This window comes from Arctopsyche grandis, chromosome 5 (assembly GCF_051622035.1).
Source record: "Arctopsyche grandis isolate Sample6627 chromosome 5, ASM5162203v2, whole genome shotgun sequence".
Lineage (NCBI taxonomy): Eukaryota > Metazoa > Arthropoda > Insecta > Trichoptera > Hydropsychidae > Arctopsyche > Arctopsyche grandis.
The window spans coordinates 26627501-26645649 of record NC_135359.1 but is presented as its reverse complement, the minus strand read 5'-3'; the positions used below and the strand labels follow the sequence as shown (position 1 = coordinate 26645649).

The window sequence follows — 18149 nt, the reverse complement described above, 5'->3', positions numbered from 1 at the left end:
TTGTGTAGCGCGTGGAAATGTGTTCGTTGGTAACCACATTACCAGTTGGTTTATGAGGACACGGGGTCGAAGAGACGTTAGTATACTTGAATCATCACTTGGAACAGGAACGGGAATTGCATGCCTTATTCGGGCATTGCAACGCATGCCGGGTTCACCTAGTAAATACATAAATATATGCATATGAAGATGTACTATCTTTCTATATGTATCATATAAAAGAAAATAAATAAATATATCTCAATTGACGAAAATCGAACTTGAAAATGGATACATAATAAAATCGTCAAGTTTCGAAATAAAACAAAAAAAATATCAAAAGAATTTTTCAGTGTTTAAATATTTAAAAAAATCACAGTTTTTAAGTGAAAATTTAATTTCATTACAAATTTCCCTTGTAAGAAGTTGAAATGAAAATTTCTTCAAATCTAATTTGACATGCCCGGCGTTATTTTTCCGCTGTCGAATTCGATTATTTTAATGAAGATTTATGCGGAAGATTCTGATGAGTGCTAATTACTTTTTTTCGTCTCCTTTCAGGTGGCTGGACTCGCCGTATTTTCAGTAGGACTCTGGACCGTCATCAGCAAACACCAATATGTATCCCTTCTGAGCACCATAACATACCCAATGGCCGCATATGTATTGCTGGCTGCTGGCACTTTGGCCGCATTCGCCTCAATTCTTGGATACTGCGGCCTCTGGAGAGAGAACAGATCCATGCTACTGTGTGTAAGTGATTCCTCATCTTCGTACATTTTTTTTATTTTCGTAAGAATTTCAGCGCAATTCACTCTTCAAATCGTGCTTGCTGAAGATTGCGAAGCGCAATTTAGACGTAAACTGAAGTTTAATAAAGAAAAAAAATAAACTTTCGAAATTTATAGTTCCCATTATAAAGTGAAGTTTTCTCAGGTACGCTTGCTTTTGACGCTTTCGTGGAATGGCGAGTTTCCTTTATTTTTCCGGCTCATTAAGGCGAATTTTCTCGGTGAGAGAATGGCCGAGTCAATAGAGGGGAGGAGTTGTACCTACCACGTAACGGTAGTTCTGTGAAAATCTCCGCATTTCAATTTTCCCGCACCGTCGAATAAAAACAACCGTATTTTAATTTGGACTTCCTACTCTTCATCCCCTACCAATCTTCCTCTTAATTCCACTCACTCTACTAATTAATTAAGAAAGACTTTTTCCGAAATTTTACTTGGGTACGAATTTACGACTATTTGGTGCTTACCGTAAGAGAAAGCTATCTACATATTGTTACGTACGCCGTGGATTGAGCGAATTGTACTTAGACCAACGGATATCTGTTATCGGATTAACTAAATACATGCACTTACTTCCAAAGATTATATCTGGACTCTAAGTGCATTTAGGCTAAACAATGACCGTTATTAGTTATTTCTAAGAATCGGTACGGGAAGACCCAATGTCTTGGAAATACATATCCGAATACGTGACTATACAACAGGTAAACAGATTAGGCGTCCTGAGAGATCTACCCTTTATAAGGCGGTACGTAGGCGATATAATTAATTCTGGACTTAGCCGTGACACTGCGTGTATCTCCTTAATCATCAATAAATGCTGTGAAACGACTGTTGGCCTTTTACTTGGATCCTCCACCCACCCCTACGTAACAATATCATAAAAATGTAGTTTGTGAGAGATTTATTTTCAGCCAAAATTACAGCGATCATTTTTATGTATAATTTAATAACAAAAGTATTTTTTTAAATATCACTGTTCGACATGAAAAATGGTTCAGAGACGAGATATATGCCCAGTAAACACGAATCTGGTAATAAAAAATGTTGATTAGCTCGGGATTCGGAGATATGTATGTATATGTGTGTTTTTTAAATCGCGCGATTTTTCTATATCTTGGTGTTGTTCGGTCAATGTCTCAAAATCTGTCAATTTCCTGTTCAAAATGAATATTGGAATCTAATAATATACTAGCTGAACCCGGCATGCGTTGCAATGCCACAATAAGAGTGCGAGGTAGGCGTGGCGCGATTATTGTCACACTAACGGCGTGATGCGTTGAAGGTGGGATAGCTTAACTTTCGCGTCAGTAAAATAGTAATTAAGAATATTATTATAAAGACGTTTTTTCCCGTTTTTTTTTCATAGTAATATTCCTAGACATGCATACAACAAATCCTAAAAGTTCCATCGTAATCGATTCAATGGTTTAGGAGCCTATTCGAGACACATTTATTTCGTAATAAATATTTAATTTGCCGGACCGACAAATGGTACCCAATATGAATCCCTGTCCATATACGAAACTGACTGAATATAATAATATCAAAAAAAAAATGTATAAATATACTGAATTTTTATATCGATAATGATTTTCACCCCACCTTACCTTATTATTACTTGACGTACAACTTTTGACGACGTGAAAGTCGTATCCTTGTACATATTTTTATCGCTTCCGACGGAACGCAATTTGGGAAACTTCGGGTGTAGAAATTAATGTTACCTTTTGGTTGCTTGGAATTAAGGTCGAGTCGTTTCGATGCGTAGAATTATGTTCGCCAGGATGTAGTACCACTGTTTGTAGTGACTCATGCGCAATGCTAATCATCGTGGTGTTCCGCAGCAAGTGCCTACAACAGGGACCCAATTGTACGGACCCTCGACTAATATCCTTGTCTGTTTATACAATTTCTTGTGTCCCTTTCGCAACCCTCATTGACTGAAACGACACCCTTATACGAGTCCAATTTCGGAAAGGCACCATCATTAAGGTTCAATTTGCATTTCTGCCGCCTGCCCACCCTTCGATGACGCAAATTCGACTTCCTTATGATTTCTCAATTTATTCGACTTGTGCGAGCGTGCTTCAGACACGTTCTGAATTTTTATCGGGTGGAAATCGATCCACTGTTTTCTTATCGCTCGTAGTTGAAAAACAGGGCTTATAATAGAGATGCTGTCATCGGGTCAAAGATTGATAGAGTGCTGGATGCGTTTAGGAGTAGCATTACGCAAGTAACCCACTGATTTATTGAGCCCAGGAAATTGTTAAGAGGTTTTTGTATCGTTGACTTAGAAAAAAAAATAGTTTCCGTTCAATGATTGATGAACAGTCCATTTTTCCGAAAACAACTTTTTTTCATGGCCCGCGTGAAAGATTAGAACGGGGAAAATATCAGCATCAAAATATGTACATATTGACTTCTTCCATACAGAAAGATAACAAACAAACGAATGTTTCATACACATTAATGGAACAAAATACATTTCTATGGTATTTTATGTAGAAAATATTTGAAAGAAAGAAATTTTTAGCTCGTTTTCTCTCCAACTGTTGGCCTGGATACCCATCTACTTTTTCATTTCTTCCAGTGAACCAAATATAGATGCGAAATTCTGAGGAAAAAGTCGATATTGTCACACGATATTAAAGGTATTCGAGTGAAAATTCAGATCGCCCCATTCCATATATATTCAGATAAAGCGATATTACTTTCACCTATTTGACGTGCAAAATAATATCAAAATATTTTTAATTCCGTACAAAATGGATTACAACTTCCTTTCAAATGTATGCACAATTGAAATTGCTGTTTAATCTTGTAGAAATTTTGATTGTTTTTTTTTTTGTTAACTTTCATAACCTTCGTTGTATGTATAATCGCGAAAATTTCGTCAAATTTCGTGCTTTAAGTTGGTTTTCAAAGTCACTTCAAAACTTAGCGAGAGCGCTAAAATTATGTAAAATTTCAAACAAAGCTGATTATACCTATATAATACTAGTATTGTGTCCGTTGATATTTCAACGGGTGGTTTCGGAAAAGGAATTCAAATACAGGAATTAAAATAAATTTACATATATAACACCAATTTTTAGTCATGTCTATCACAATATTATTGTTGTTGCGTAGGGGTGGGTGGAGGATCCAAGTAAAAGGCCTTAGTCGTTTCACAGCATTTATTGATGATTAAGGAGATACACGCACTGCCAGTGCTCCGTCCAGAATGTCTTGATAAGTACCTCCTTATAAAGGACAGGTCGCTCAGGGCATCTTCGACGTCCGGTTACTTCCCCATTGTTTAGTCACGTAATTGGATATGCAGTCCCACACTTTCGCGTTTTCAGGTCTAAGAACTCCACGGGAATGCGACCGAGTGCCGCTACCGCCGCATTCAGGGGCATTCAGGGGGCTCTCGTTGTTGGCCGACTTGCACTTAAGCCTGGAGATAATCCTCGAAACCAACCAAAAAAAAAATTAAAAGAAATATATCGATTGAAGTATACCGTGTTCGATTCGCATCGCGGTCGTATTTTTTTCAAATACATATCTTTAAAATATATGCAATTAATTTAATGTTTATATTAAATTGTTGAATATGAAAAAAAAAGTAAAAACTACCTACCTACCTACATGTAAACAATATAAAACACCAATGGAAAAATTAATTATTGAAATAATTTTTCAATAGATAGCGGTAAATTTTCTGCCAATTGGAAAAAATTGTAGCAAATAGAATATACAGAAGTCTTTTCTTTTGTTATTGTATTGTATATATGTATGTATGTATGTACGTTTTGGCAGTGAAACGACTATTATAGTACGGTGAGCGTTATCTCAGACAGACAGACAGAATAGTGATATTATATTATATAATAATAATATATATGATGATGATAAATTAAAATAAAAAATTATATAAAATTACACTTATTTTCTTATGATGTACTAGTGATTTTATTCGGCTTCACGCTGTAATTGTATTATAAACCCCTTTGATTTTAATTTTTAAATGCTTTGATTGTGTTTATACCTGAAGGGTATAGACATTTTGTTGTATGTAATCACCGAGACTCTCCACAAGTGTGTTAATATGGTTATTAGTGATTCTTTCATAGAATTTACTGGTTAGTTTACTAGTAACGTCTGTAACTAACGGAATATTATTTATGGCATGCAGTTTTTTCAAATTAGTATATATGGGTGTATTATAAATTATTTTTAGGGATTTATTTTGTATTATTTGGAGCTTGGAAAGGTTAGTACTCGAGGCATTATTCCATACAGGTGAAACAGAGTTTAATAATGGTAATATGAGCGCACGATATAATTTTTATTTTATTTTGAGTTGATAAAGAACTATGGCGATTAAATTTTGGGTATATTGAGGATATACCCCGCATCGTCTGGCATTTCGCTGCCTCAATGTGAAATGCCCATATCATTCTTTTATCAAACTTTAGTCTCTTAAGCATGGCTAATTTAATAGTAAACATTGTATTATATTAAATTTATTTGGATAGTTTTATTTTATTTAAAATTATTTGAATATTCATTTGTTTTTTTGTTAAATTTAACGTCAAAGATTCTACGAACCAACGATAGTTACATAGTTTCTTTCGAAATGATATATGTATTAAAAAGATACAAAATGCAATTGATCGAAATTATGATTACATTTATTTTTCGTTTTATATGAATTATGACGATTACTGAAAAAAAAATGTAGTACTTAAATACGAAAAAGACCTTTTAACCATAACACGGAAAAAACGGTTAACAAGTGTGACAGATGAAAATTCGGATTTTCCCTCATCAACGTCGTGCGTATGTCTCAATGGAGACACTCGAATACCGACAGCCAATTTGGTCCTCACTTCATATGTATCCTCGACGTGAAAGCAACTCAAAGGAGAAAGGTGACGCAAGTTTCCCACGAATGAAATTTATTAAATTTGCATTGCCGATTGATTTTCGGCGATACGATATTCGCGGTAACCACCGTCGTCGGTTTCTCGTCGCCATTGTTACGTGGCAAAATTCCAAGTTTTCCTTACGCGGTGCTTTTCACTCTTTTCCCCCTCGGATGAAAAACAGACATCCTTTTTTGAAAATGGGCGTCGTCGTTGTCGTCGTCGTCAAAGGGGAAGATTTATTGTTGTCGACTTCGGCTTCCATTCAAAGTGTCCGTACTTCTTTTTCCATTGTAAACGTCAAAAGGATAGTACGTGTTTATTAAAATAGAAGAACGTGCCGAATTAAATATACTACGACTTTGTGAAAACACGCAAAGAAAACTCCATACGCTCTTCTACGAAAAGTGTGGAGGGAAAACAAGATAATACGCTAAGCGTTCACTTTGATGTGTTTTGATGTTTTCACTCGTGAAACATATAAGTATATCTACATATACTAATAAGGACTCATCTCGTACATCAAAGTATTTTTTTTAAATGTAGTATATATTAAAATACGTAATCGTGTTGACTCACGGGAAAATACGAATATTTTATTATATTTTCTTTATATAATATAAAAAAGTTACAAACGATTGGATTTTAGAACCACTTTATTATTATATCTATCGTATCTTCAACGTATAATGTAATGTATCCTATCTTTAATACATACATATATTATAGATAATAGTTTGAGTTTGTTTACTCTTGTGCGAAATAGTTTGCTGAATAAAACATGAATTGCCCAATGTTTCACGTATATTATATGTATATCTATATACAATATATTCCGTCATACACATATTAACTTGTTTTACTATTAGTTCTATACTTCCCGTTAAGTTCTCAGTAAACTAATAGATCATTTTCAACTTCATTGTTCAAAAATCAATTGATTAGCATTTGCCCATCTGTCTATTCAAATTTATAAATAGGTACATGTATTATAAATGTACATAGCTTCGATATATATTTTTATAAATTACATTTTTCTCGATTGTCACTTTTAAATTCAACCTCATCAATCACGGACTAAATCATTTCTTCTCAAAATGTATAATAACTTTGCGAATATCCTCAACGGTGAAAAGTCTTCGTTAAATTTTTAATGACTGCCGCCACTGCTTCTACATCAAATATTAAACGTGTCCCGAGAAAACCCGAACATATTTAACATTTCAGCAGAAAATATTACATTGGAAAACTTTGTTTTTTATTTCATCTTTCAGCTTACCTCAACCGTATATTTTGTAAATATTTGAAAACCTTAATAGCTTCCCTTATGATTTTTTAATGAAAAACTCTCATAAAGGCACATAGCATACATTAATATATGTACTGTTATGGCATATTATATAAATCATTGAATATCAATTTTGGCACTCAGTTTGATAAAATATACCATTTTGAAGATCTTTCAATTTTAGCGGGAATTTTTTTATCACTTTTTTTAACAATTTCCTTAAAATATACAGGCTTAATACAGTATATCATACGTATCTTAAAGTAAATAGTGTACATTTTTTTATGGATGTAAATATAAGATGTTATACAGTTCGCGTCTACCAAATGTTTCAAGATGAAATTTTAATGCGATGCAGGATTTCTCGTTTATTTATTCATCGCTATTCGTACGAAATATGCGAGAGCGTATCTCATTATTGCAAAATTAACGAATATTTGTACACTCCTGAGTAATCGTCGGTATATAACCCTCACCACACTTTTGCGGTTCGCAAACGCGAACTTGGCTCTCGTTTCTGTTAAAACAACTCGAACAATTCAAAGGTACCGACCACATTCCATTACATATTCCTCTGGATCGTCACTCAGTACTGAGATTTAATAAGGAATGCTACTTGGATATTTATGGTTAATATGTACATACATACATATGTACATACGTAGGTTTCGTCTTTCGTGTAATTAATTCAAGATGCATCAACAATTAGCAACGCTTCGTAAAGCAAATTTAATTTGGAAACATTTCTGAGTTCGACTCGTGTTTCGCACGGCACAAGGTCTGGTCTGTATTGATGAACGTTAATTAAGAACATTACGTGACGATCTAATCGTAATTGGTCTTGCGTATACGGTATTTATGTGCCAGTACATATATACGTATATACATATGTACATGTACCTATATTATATACTGTGGAACAATTTTGTTTGACGTTTCAGCGTTAAGTTTTATTTCGAGTTGGAAAATGTTAGGCATTTCTCTAGCGTTCGCGTTAATCGCCCGTGGGATTTTCGAAATTGGAAATTGATTGCGCCAATTTTCAAGACATTTATTTGACTCGTTGAAAAGATGAATGATTTAACGAATCGTTTATTACCGTGAACGATAGATAGCGTGTTCGTTTTGTGTGAATTTTTATGATTCAATTTGTATAACATGTAATATCGCAGTGTCTCGCCATTAAAGTTTTTATATTAGTTAAAATAATACGAAACCTTTCAAATCAAAATTCCTACTAAATAATGTAATTTATTTTTAATTTTTAGTGAATTAACAAAGTGATTTATTTATAATATTTGGAAAGCAAGTAAAATCATAATTATAATATTTATGTATGTATTGTCACGTTTCAGGGGTTGTTTGTATTGTATTCTTTTAAACCGTTAGAATTATGTCAACATCCCAATCAATATTTTTTTATTTTATTTTTATTCACAGTTTTGACTTAAAGAGATTCTTAAACACTGAATCCTTATATTAAATTTTATAAAATTACTCTCTAATGGTTGAGAAAGTGTAAAAAGCATTTCTTCGTTTCCTATATAGGAAAGAGTATGGGTATTCCCCATATCTCTACCCTACTCCTTTCCTTTTGGGAAGGAGTTATAATTATAATTCCCTTAAACTTCCGAGAAACTTCTCATTAATTCGTTTTATTCTCCAGCTTCTGTCGTATTGGAACGGTTAGGACTTTATGTCAATAATAATTATGTGCGTGGTTGACATCATCATTTGATGGCTTCTATTCCAAGAGCTATCCGAGTTCTTAATTAAATCGATGCTGATGAGCCTGAATGCGATATTTTTTACCTGAGCGAGCGTAGGTTATCGGAGATTATTTTAACCTATTTTTCTGGTAGCCTGCGCTCATCATTATTTTCATAATTGACTGTGATGTATGAGTGGAATTTTGATCTTCTCCCTTCCATTTGGGTCTCGCAGGGATGTTTTGTATTTGCGGCTGGTTCTTATATATTGGTGCTAGCTGTAGATGTAAGCCATTTCCTACTGTATTTTATTATTTGATATTTCTACTTTATCTACTATTATTATTATGATTATGTATTAACGTATTTTTGTCTCTGTATATCTATACATACATATATGTATATAAAATTGAATGTTTGTTTGTTTGTCTGTCTGTCTCGTATAGGCTCCTAAACCACTCAAAGGATTACGACGGACTTTCAGGATTTATTGTATGCATGTCCGGGAAGCTTACTGTGAAAAATAAGGGAAAAAACCTCTTAATGATAATATTTGTAACTAGGATTTTACCGCCGCGAAAGTTTGAAGCACCATTTTGTAGTCAAGGAAATATATTCGTTGGTAACCACGTTACCAGTTGGTTTTTGACGACACGGCGTTGAAGAGACGTTAGTTGAGCTCCAACTATTACTTGAAACGGGAACCGGAACGAGAACGGGAATGGGAATGGGAACGGGAATTGCATGCCTTATTCTGGCATTGCGACGCATGCCGGGTTCAGCTAGTATGTTTATATTTTCATTTTTCTCTGCTCCCTTTTTTTTTTTTTGATCATTATGGTGCATAATGGCACAATACTACAAACTTAAACTTAAATAAATAAATTATTATAACCAAACTTGCAGATTGAAATCATTTATCTATTTTTACACACATTATTTTGTATATATAATTTACATTATTACCAATCCAAGTACGAACTTAAACTTACAAATATCTATTATATATTAGAAATAAATCGACGAATTAATCAGAGCTAAAATTGTATTCAGATTTGAAGTCAAATTTTGCGACCTGATTAATTCAAACACATATTGTATGTATGTACATGTGTACATATATAATCTTCAGAATATATTTTATTCAACACGAAACCGTCACTTCTGGGCGCAGATGCAAATCAAAACATATTGTATTTTTTGTCACGGTGCGACATCTTTTTCTTAGCCCTGAAATATTGTTAGTATCAGCCATCCCTTCCGCCCTTCATTTCCAACCCTCGTCTGTGTCAGGAGTGCTCGTTATTATACATCAAATTTAACGACCTGATCGATGAACCATGTAACGAGAAAAAAAAACCGAAAAGAATCCACCCAGCAGCCCTTCGCGAACGATCGGCAAAATACGCCCCCATTGTTCGGTCGCATCGCAGAACGCGATAACGGCGAAATATGTCGCGGAAGCTGTGTCCGTAGAATCCGTTAATATTAACCTCCCCCTCGTCGTATGAGACCGCAACGGCCGTTATGGCCGCCGGGAATTTGCGGTTTCGCAATATGCGAGTCGACGATCGGACTCGGTTCGCAAATTTCACGAGAGGGCCTTGCGGAAAAATCTTGGAAGGGATGCTGCGAAATGTCGAAAGGGGAATGTGGGCGCGAAAAGGTTACGCTCATTCGAGTACACGTGAGTTTCGATAGCGTTATTTACGGATATATGTATGTATGTATGACGGTAATGCTGATGGAAATCGTGTTCCGAATATGGAAAATCTCCTATGAGGTGTTTTCTTCACGCTCGGATTTTTCCAGACTCGGTAAACGTCTAATGAGATCTTTCTATTTATATATGTACGTATGTATATTAAAATACATACTATGTACATAGTTCAATATATGTACCCATACATATTCACTTTATTTTACTTGTCTGTTTGTCTATTTGTTTGTCTGTCTGTCTCGTATAGGCTCCTAGACCACTCAAACGATTACGATGGAACTTTCAGGAGTTGTTGTATGTACATATGTCCGGGAAGCTTACTGTGACAAAAAAACGGGAAAAAACCTCTCAATAATAATATTCGTAATTACGATTTTACCGACGCGAAAGTTTGAAGCGCCATTGTGTAGTCAAGGAAACGTGTTCGTTGGTAACCACGTTACCAGTTGGTTTGTGACGACACGGCTTTGAAGAGACACGAGTTGAACTCCAACCATCACTTGAAACGGGAACGCAACGGGAACGGGAACGGGAATTGCATGCATTATTGTGGCATTGCAACGCATGCCAGGTTCAGCTAGTATATTATATATATATTAATAAACATTTTCTTGAATATTATTTTTTTACTTTTATTTCATATTATATATGTATGTAGATATACCTGTATACCAGGAAGTCAACAGGTAGACCTCAATGCGCCTTCCTAGACAATTATTTACAAACATTGCAGCATTTTTATTACATACGTACATATATATCGCTGTATTTCAAGAGGCTGAATAACTTTTAACAATCAATTAATTAATGAATTAATCCATAGAGACATCTTTGGATTTAGACTTGTACATAACTTTTTACATATTGTACATAAATAAAATTCAGATATTTGTGACACATCGTGTAGGATGGTTTTTGCCAGTTTGATGGAGGAACCGTCTCAACAATGATATCAGATAAATTGGCAAACTCTGATAAGAAACGATGGAATGCGGCTTTCTGGCCAGTTACAATCATCATAGATGTCTCTATGATACTGTATAAACAATTATGTTTATATAATATCATAGAGACATCTATGGACAAATTGGATAATACTAGTATTTCTCGAAATACATACATATGTTAATTTTAAAGAGAGCATTTTTTAATATTAGTAAATGCCACAAACTCGAATTTGCCAGAGAAATAAGTACATAAATAAATCAGTACATATAAACAAATCGACTATTTATTATATATAACGTACTACAGATGCGAAATATATATATATATATATATATATATATATATATATATATATATGTATGTATATATATATATATATACATACATAAATATCAACACACATCACAGGTAAGAAACATGTTAGGTGTATGAGTTAATGAGGGAGTTAGTGAGTTGCAAAAAGGAAGGAAGAGGTGAGCAAAATTACATATACATAAGTATTTATGATATAAAAAATAGCACATAATGAGAAAGAGAGAAAAATGATAGATTTTATGTCTAAAACGTTTCTAAATGCAATTATGTAAGAATTGCTACAGCATAATAATCAAACACTTCCTTCACCAAATTCTACAAGCAATGTTAAATTAGTTTTAAGGCAGTCTATCTATCGAATCGTCTTTCTATCACTAATCCGCAAATATTCGAACGGAATTCTTTTAGAAATGTAAATTTCCATCAGCTCAGAAGTGTCTCTGGGTTCGCCGTTCGCCCCGCACCGCTACTCCCATCAAATAGAACAACTCAGAAGTTTCAATTCTACCATATGTGTCTTCATATATGTACCTACACCCAAATATGACTTTATATACCCGAATTTAGTTTGCCAATAATTATAAACACAGGTTTTGATTATTTTTGAAAAAATCTTCACAGCAAAAACGCACATGCATACATTTATTATTTACCTTTTCATTTGAAATAACATTCGTTCACTATCAATCCCGCATATTTACATTCGATACTGGACGATCGTTACAAAGCAATGAGCGTTCAAACACAATACACAACCAACTTGTAGATGATTATTAATATATGCATAGTGTATTCAATGTTGTCTGTTTTCGCAAACATCGAATGTAAACATCGCGTTCTATAAACCTACCCACTCGTTCGCCGCTTTTTGTATTATTTTATTATAATTTATTTATATCGAATAGGCACACGGCTGAGCAAACAGTTTGAGAATATGTGTGATCAATGTAGATTTATTCTACAACATATACTATATGTACATATAAATTTGCACGCTTCAAAGTATTTAGGTCGTTTAAGTGCGAAAGTAAATCAAGTTCGTTTCAACTGTACGTGAATTGCGAATCAATCGGTCGGTAGTAATGTAATATCAGATCGTTCTCTTTTTGTTGTCAAAATGTTGCCTAAACAATTGCTCATTTGGGAGTACATTCGTCGAAAAGATTTGTTTTTTTTTTTCTTCTAGCTTGCTATTGCGATATCTTATTCTGTTTGCATTTCATTTCAACGTGAACACGCACGTGCGGGTGTGCGCACCAGCGTACATGCGAAATCGTATTACGGTTATTTCAAGACTGATGGCAGCGAAAGACGTTGCCTGAAAATGAGTAAGGGGATTGGGAAAACTGGAAGGAAAAGTCTGAACTAGGCACGCGTCTGTGGGGGGGGGAGATATCTCGCATGGAAAATGCAAACGTCACGGGAGATATTCAGGGAAACTCGAATTGGCGAAAAGTTCCGTGTGGATATAGCCGAACTCTGAGATCACTGTTTGTTCCGTTATTGTGTTTTATTTTTGTTTAGTTAGCTTTGTCGGTATTTATTACCCATTTCTAGCGACGTGAACTGGACTTTTGGTATGTATGTATGTCTGCATATTTATATTTTATTGTATTTATGCACGGTCGTGCACGCCTCTAACGAATCGATATTGCTGAAATGTTGCAATATAGAGATAGAATTCTGCAAATTTGAAGCGTGGGTAATTCAATATCCTTTAATTAATTCAATTCCTTCTGGACTGTTGAAGTTCATCATTTAATTTTGTTGAAATCTATGTGTATTTGTTCCGATGTAGGTACATATATCCGTGTGGATGGAATTCATTTATCAAATTATTTAAGAAAAAAAAATGTAAAGAATAGTTTTGGAAAATGGATCCAACTCACATCAATGCAATTTATATATATTTTGTACAATTTTTGCCTTTTAGTTGCCAATTACTACTATTATAGGCAACAAAATATTTTTACTTCATCTATGTATGTACGTAGTAACAATATTTTTTTTACTTTTTAAATGCTTTTTATTATTACGAAATTATGTTCACAATACATCTTATATCTATTTTAATAGCTACTGATCTACTAATCATTTTCTATTTTACAATTTAATTTAATTTGGTTAGTAATCATAGTATTATATTATTCTAATGTTAATCTACAGCATAATAGGAAAAAGAGCTCAAAAACCTATTTACAATCCTTATAATACATCTAATACATAATATTAATACATCTAATACATAATATTAATTAAAGACTCTCTAAAGTCGATGACCTAAAGCAGACTGTGTTTATACCTGAAGGGTATAGACATTTTGTTGTAATCACCGAGACTCTTCATAAGTGTGTTAGTATGGTTATTAGTGATTCTGTCATAGAATCTACTGGTTAGTTTGTTAGTAATGTCTGTAACAAACGGAATATTATATATGGCATGCAGTTTTTTCAAGTTAGTATATATGGGTGTATTATAAATTATTTTTAGGGATTTATTGTGTATTACTTGGAGCTTGGAAAGATTAGTATTGGAGGCGTTATTCCATACAGGTGAAGCATAGGTTAATAATGGTAATATGAGTGCGTGATATAATTTTATTTTATTTTGAGTTGATAAAGAACTACATATGGCGATTAAATATTGGATATATTGAGGATATACCCCGCATCGCCTTGCATTTCGCTGCTTCAATGTGAGGTGCCCATCTCATTGTTTTATCAGACGTTACTCCTAAATATTTTATTACTGACTGCCATTTCAGACTTTCTCCAGAGGGGATGTAAGAATAAATGAAGTTTTGTGATCATGCGAAAATTCGAATTTGAGTTTTTTTTTACTTTTAAGCCCTAGTAAATGGCTGTTAAATTTTATAGGTATTACCAGTAATTCAATTATTTTAGGTTTAGAAGTAAAGTGTAGATATAGTTTGAATTATGAACTTTTCAAATCGTTTTTATTATATTATTTTTATTTTTTTATATATTTATGTTGAGCTCCAATCGATGATGATGTATTTAAAGCCGATCTTAAGTAAATAACAAATATTATATGTACATAAACAAACCAAAAATATAGCAAATCACAAACATATGAAAACAGTTGTTTGAAATAAAACCAAATGCATAAAAAAAATCGTACATGACGCAATATCAGGTTATCTCAATTTATCTTTTACAATATTTACTTAGTAATGTTTCCTTTCCGATAACATTTTGCAAGGAATTTCCGTATTCTTTACTTGCGAATATCTCGTTTGAAAAAAAAAAGTGCTTTTAAGATAGCAATTATACCATCAGCATCATTTACATATAATCATTCGCCATCCACAGCTGGATGATATTGCCTCCCCAAAATGCTTCCATGCGACTAAGTTTTGGACAACTTTCTTCTATCTCATTCCACACATTTTTCTGATTTCACCTACCCACCTACCCTGTGGCCTTCCTTGCACCATTTTACATTCTCTCGGGTACTATTCGAGCACTTATTTCGTTTTTCTAGCTACGAGACCCGCCTATTGCCATTTCAAAAACAAACATCTTTTCATAACTTCTCAACCAAGTATTCCGTTTTGTATCTCTCCTCGTTATGCCAAGCATATGTACATACATACGTTGTATACTTATTTGAATGCACTGGACCTTATGCAGCATTCTAGCGTTCACTTACCAAGTTTCGCATTCATAAGTCATTATTGGCAAGATAAATTGATAGAAGATCTTTATCTTAAAGCAGCAATTACACATACATATCATCATCATCATTATCGTCTACAGCCATTTACCATCCACTACTGAATGAAGGCCTCTCCAACAAGCTTCCACTCGTCTCTGTTTTGCGCAACTTTCATCCATCTCACCCCACACATTTTCCTTATGCAGAGTACCTATCTTCGCTACAGTATTCCTTTTACCCTTTTTCACTATCTCGGATACCATTCTAGCACTTCTTTTGTCCACCTTTCGTCCATTCTTCTAACCACTTGGGCGGCCCATCGCCATTTCAATGTCTTTACTCTATCCACTATATCCACTACCCTTGTCATACTTCTCACCCACGTATTCCGCTTCCTGTCTTTCCTCATTATGACAAGCATACAGCGTTCTATACTTCTTTGAGTGCATTGGACTTTGTGTAGCATCTTGGCGTTCTATGTCCAAGTTTCACATCCATACCTCATCACTGGCAAAACACATTGATAGAAGATCTTTTTCTTGAGGAAAAATGGCATTTTTGATTTAAAAACAACATTCATTCGTCCAAATGCACTCCATCCGTATTTCATACGTATCTTTATTTCTTCTTCTTTACTACCAGACATGCCTATTATTTAACCTTAATATAAATAATTATTTACTACACATATGTACATATGTATATTGTGTACAAAATTGTGTTGTATTTTGTTTTACATTATTCATAAAATATTGATATATACTTGCATTTTTTGAAATATAATATTGAGTTTGATATATATGAACATTTCATTTATATAAAAAAAAATGTTTTCGTTTATAAATTTACCTCTGCGCTAATTGGATCTGTTTTGAGCCTGTTGATTTTGATTTTTCTTTTGAATATAAAATATTTATTTATTTAGATTTTTTCTCAAACGCTTGATTTCAGATTATTTTTGCAGTGAAATCATTTTCGACGTCTGAAAATTGTTTTCACTCGAATCCTTTGGGGAGCGCAGTCAAAAGTTGCGACGCTAACTCAATTCGAACAGACAGCTCAAAAAGAGATCTGAATAGAAATGTGACTTTTCTCCATTTCGCCCCTGATTCCCAAAACAAAAAGTGAAAAGGAATTCAATTGAATCATAAAATAACCTACTTTTATTCACATCACAATATGCATACATACATACATACATTCTGATAATTACGCACTGGGCGTTGTCGAAGAATGTGCTTGTCAAATAAGCCTCGTCGAATGTTTGCATTTCCCACATCTTTCCAAAGTCACTAGACTCAAAACAAACACTCGACTAGAGAGACGGTGCTTTCGTCTTATCATCGATGCCATCCTCCACAGTTGAAGTGTCCTCGAGGCTTGAAATTAAAATTCCTCGTCAAAGTGCGTAACAATTTAATCAAATAATCTCGTTATATTATATGTATTATATATCCCTACCTAGTTCATTAGCTGCTTTTTTTCGACGACAGCTTATCTCGGACCACCTAAATATTCCCGTTTATCTCGGCGAGTTTTTCTTTGTTCGCACGACAACCTCCCCCTCAGCCACCCGACGATACCCACTCTCGCTCTAACGCGATTTTCTCCGACAATTTCCTCCGGCCGCTCCGTTAAGGAGCGCTTTGTTAACCTGAGATCTGCTATAATTAAAGTTGGGATATTTATTCTTGAATTTGTACATGTGTTTCGGTTAAGATAATGTTCTCTAGGATGCTCGATCTTGGCGTTTATCATCTGCGTAGTGGAGCGCATGTCAAATATCGTGGCGTCTGTGAAACATGAGAAGGTTGTTTTGAATCCGCCGGAAGCCTACAAAGTGAAATGTAATTATTTTATATGTGTCAGTTAGCACTGTAGCATTACAGTGTTACTGATATTCAATACACCCAATTAATTAGCATGAGAATTTTATCATATACATACATCCATATGTATGCATACTCATAATAGGTATTTATAATAATAATAATATGAATATCTTCTGTATATATAAAAAGTTTTTTAAAAACAAACCTCTTTTTTAGTTTTGTATATAATATTAAGATATATAAATTATTATTTTGATAATAATTTTATTTTACTACCGCCATCTATGTATAAAACTAAAGACTACATAGTCGTCACCCAGATTTCAAATTTGCAAACTTCAAACGCATCTTAAACGATATTTTATCTCTATCGTAATGGCGGAGGATCCATTTACTTATATTGATGACCAAAATGAGCGATATGGCAAAGTATGAAAACAATCGGATAAGAGGCAAATTTTTGTGAAACGTAAAGGAGGTTTGTAAAAATGAATGTCTGTCTGTGTGTCTCGAATAGGCTCCTAAACCAATGAACCGATTACGATGGAACTTAGTTGTATGCATGTCCGGGAAGCTTACTGTAAAAAAAAATCGGAAAATCGGAACGGAAACGGGAAAAACGGGTATCAGTGGCACTGCAACGCAATAATTTCGAATGTTTTCGAGACGCGACCTGCGTTGTTGGGTAAATTAATTAATATATAATTGATAAACAAACAATTGAATAATTTCAAATGTGTTCGCTGCCTGCATTTTTCCGACAAATGAGAACGGGAACGGGAACTGGAACGAGAACGGGAACGGGAATTGCATGTGTTATTGTGGCATTTCAACGCATGCCGGGTTTAGCTAGTTAAATATAAATATATTTAAAATGTATTTGAAAAACATTCGACCGTGTGGGGATCGAACTCATGACCGATGATACATTTCTTTTATTTTTTTACTTTATCTATGTACATACGTAGTAACA

The 18149-nt window shown here is 34.0% G+C and overlaps 1 protein-coding gene across 1 annotated transcript in view; it reads left to right on the top strand.

The window, feature by feature from the left end:
• Window positions 1-18149, top strand: part of LOC143911804 (CD151 antigen-like) — a 203689-nt gene that overhangs the window by 177651 nt on the left and 7889 nt on the right. The window contains exon 5 of the mRNA XM_077430853.1: window positions 541-732. Within this exon, the coding sequence (XP_077286979.1) occupies window positions 541-732 (192 nt within the window). The remainder of the gene's footprint in view (window positions 1-540; window positions 733-18149) is intronic.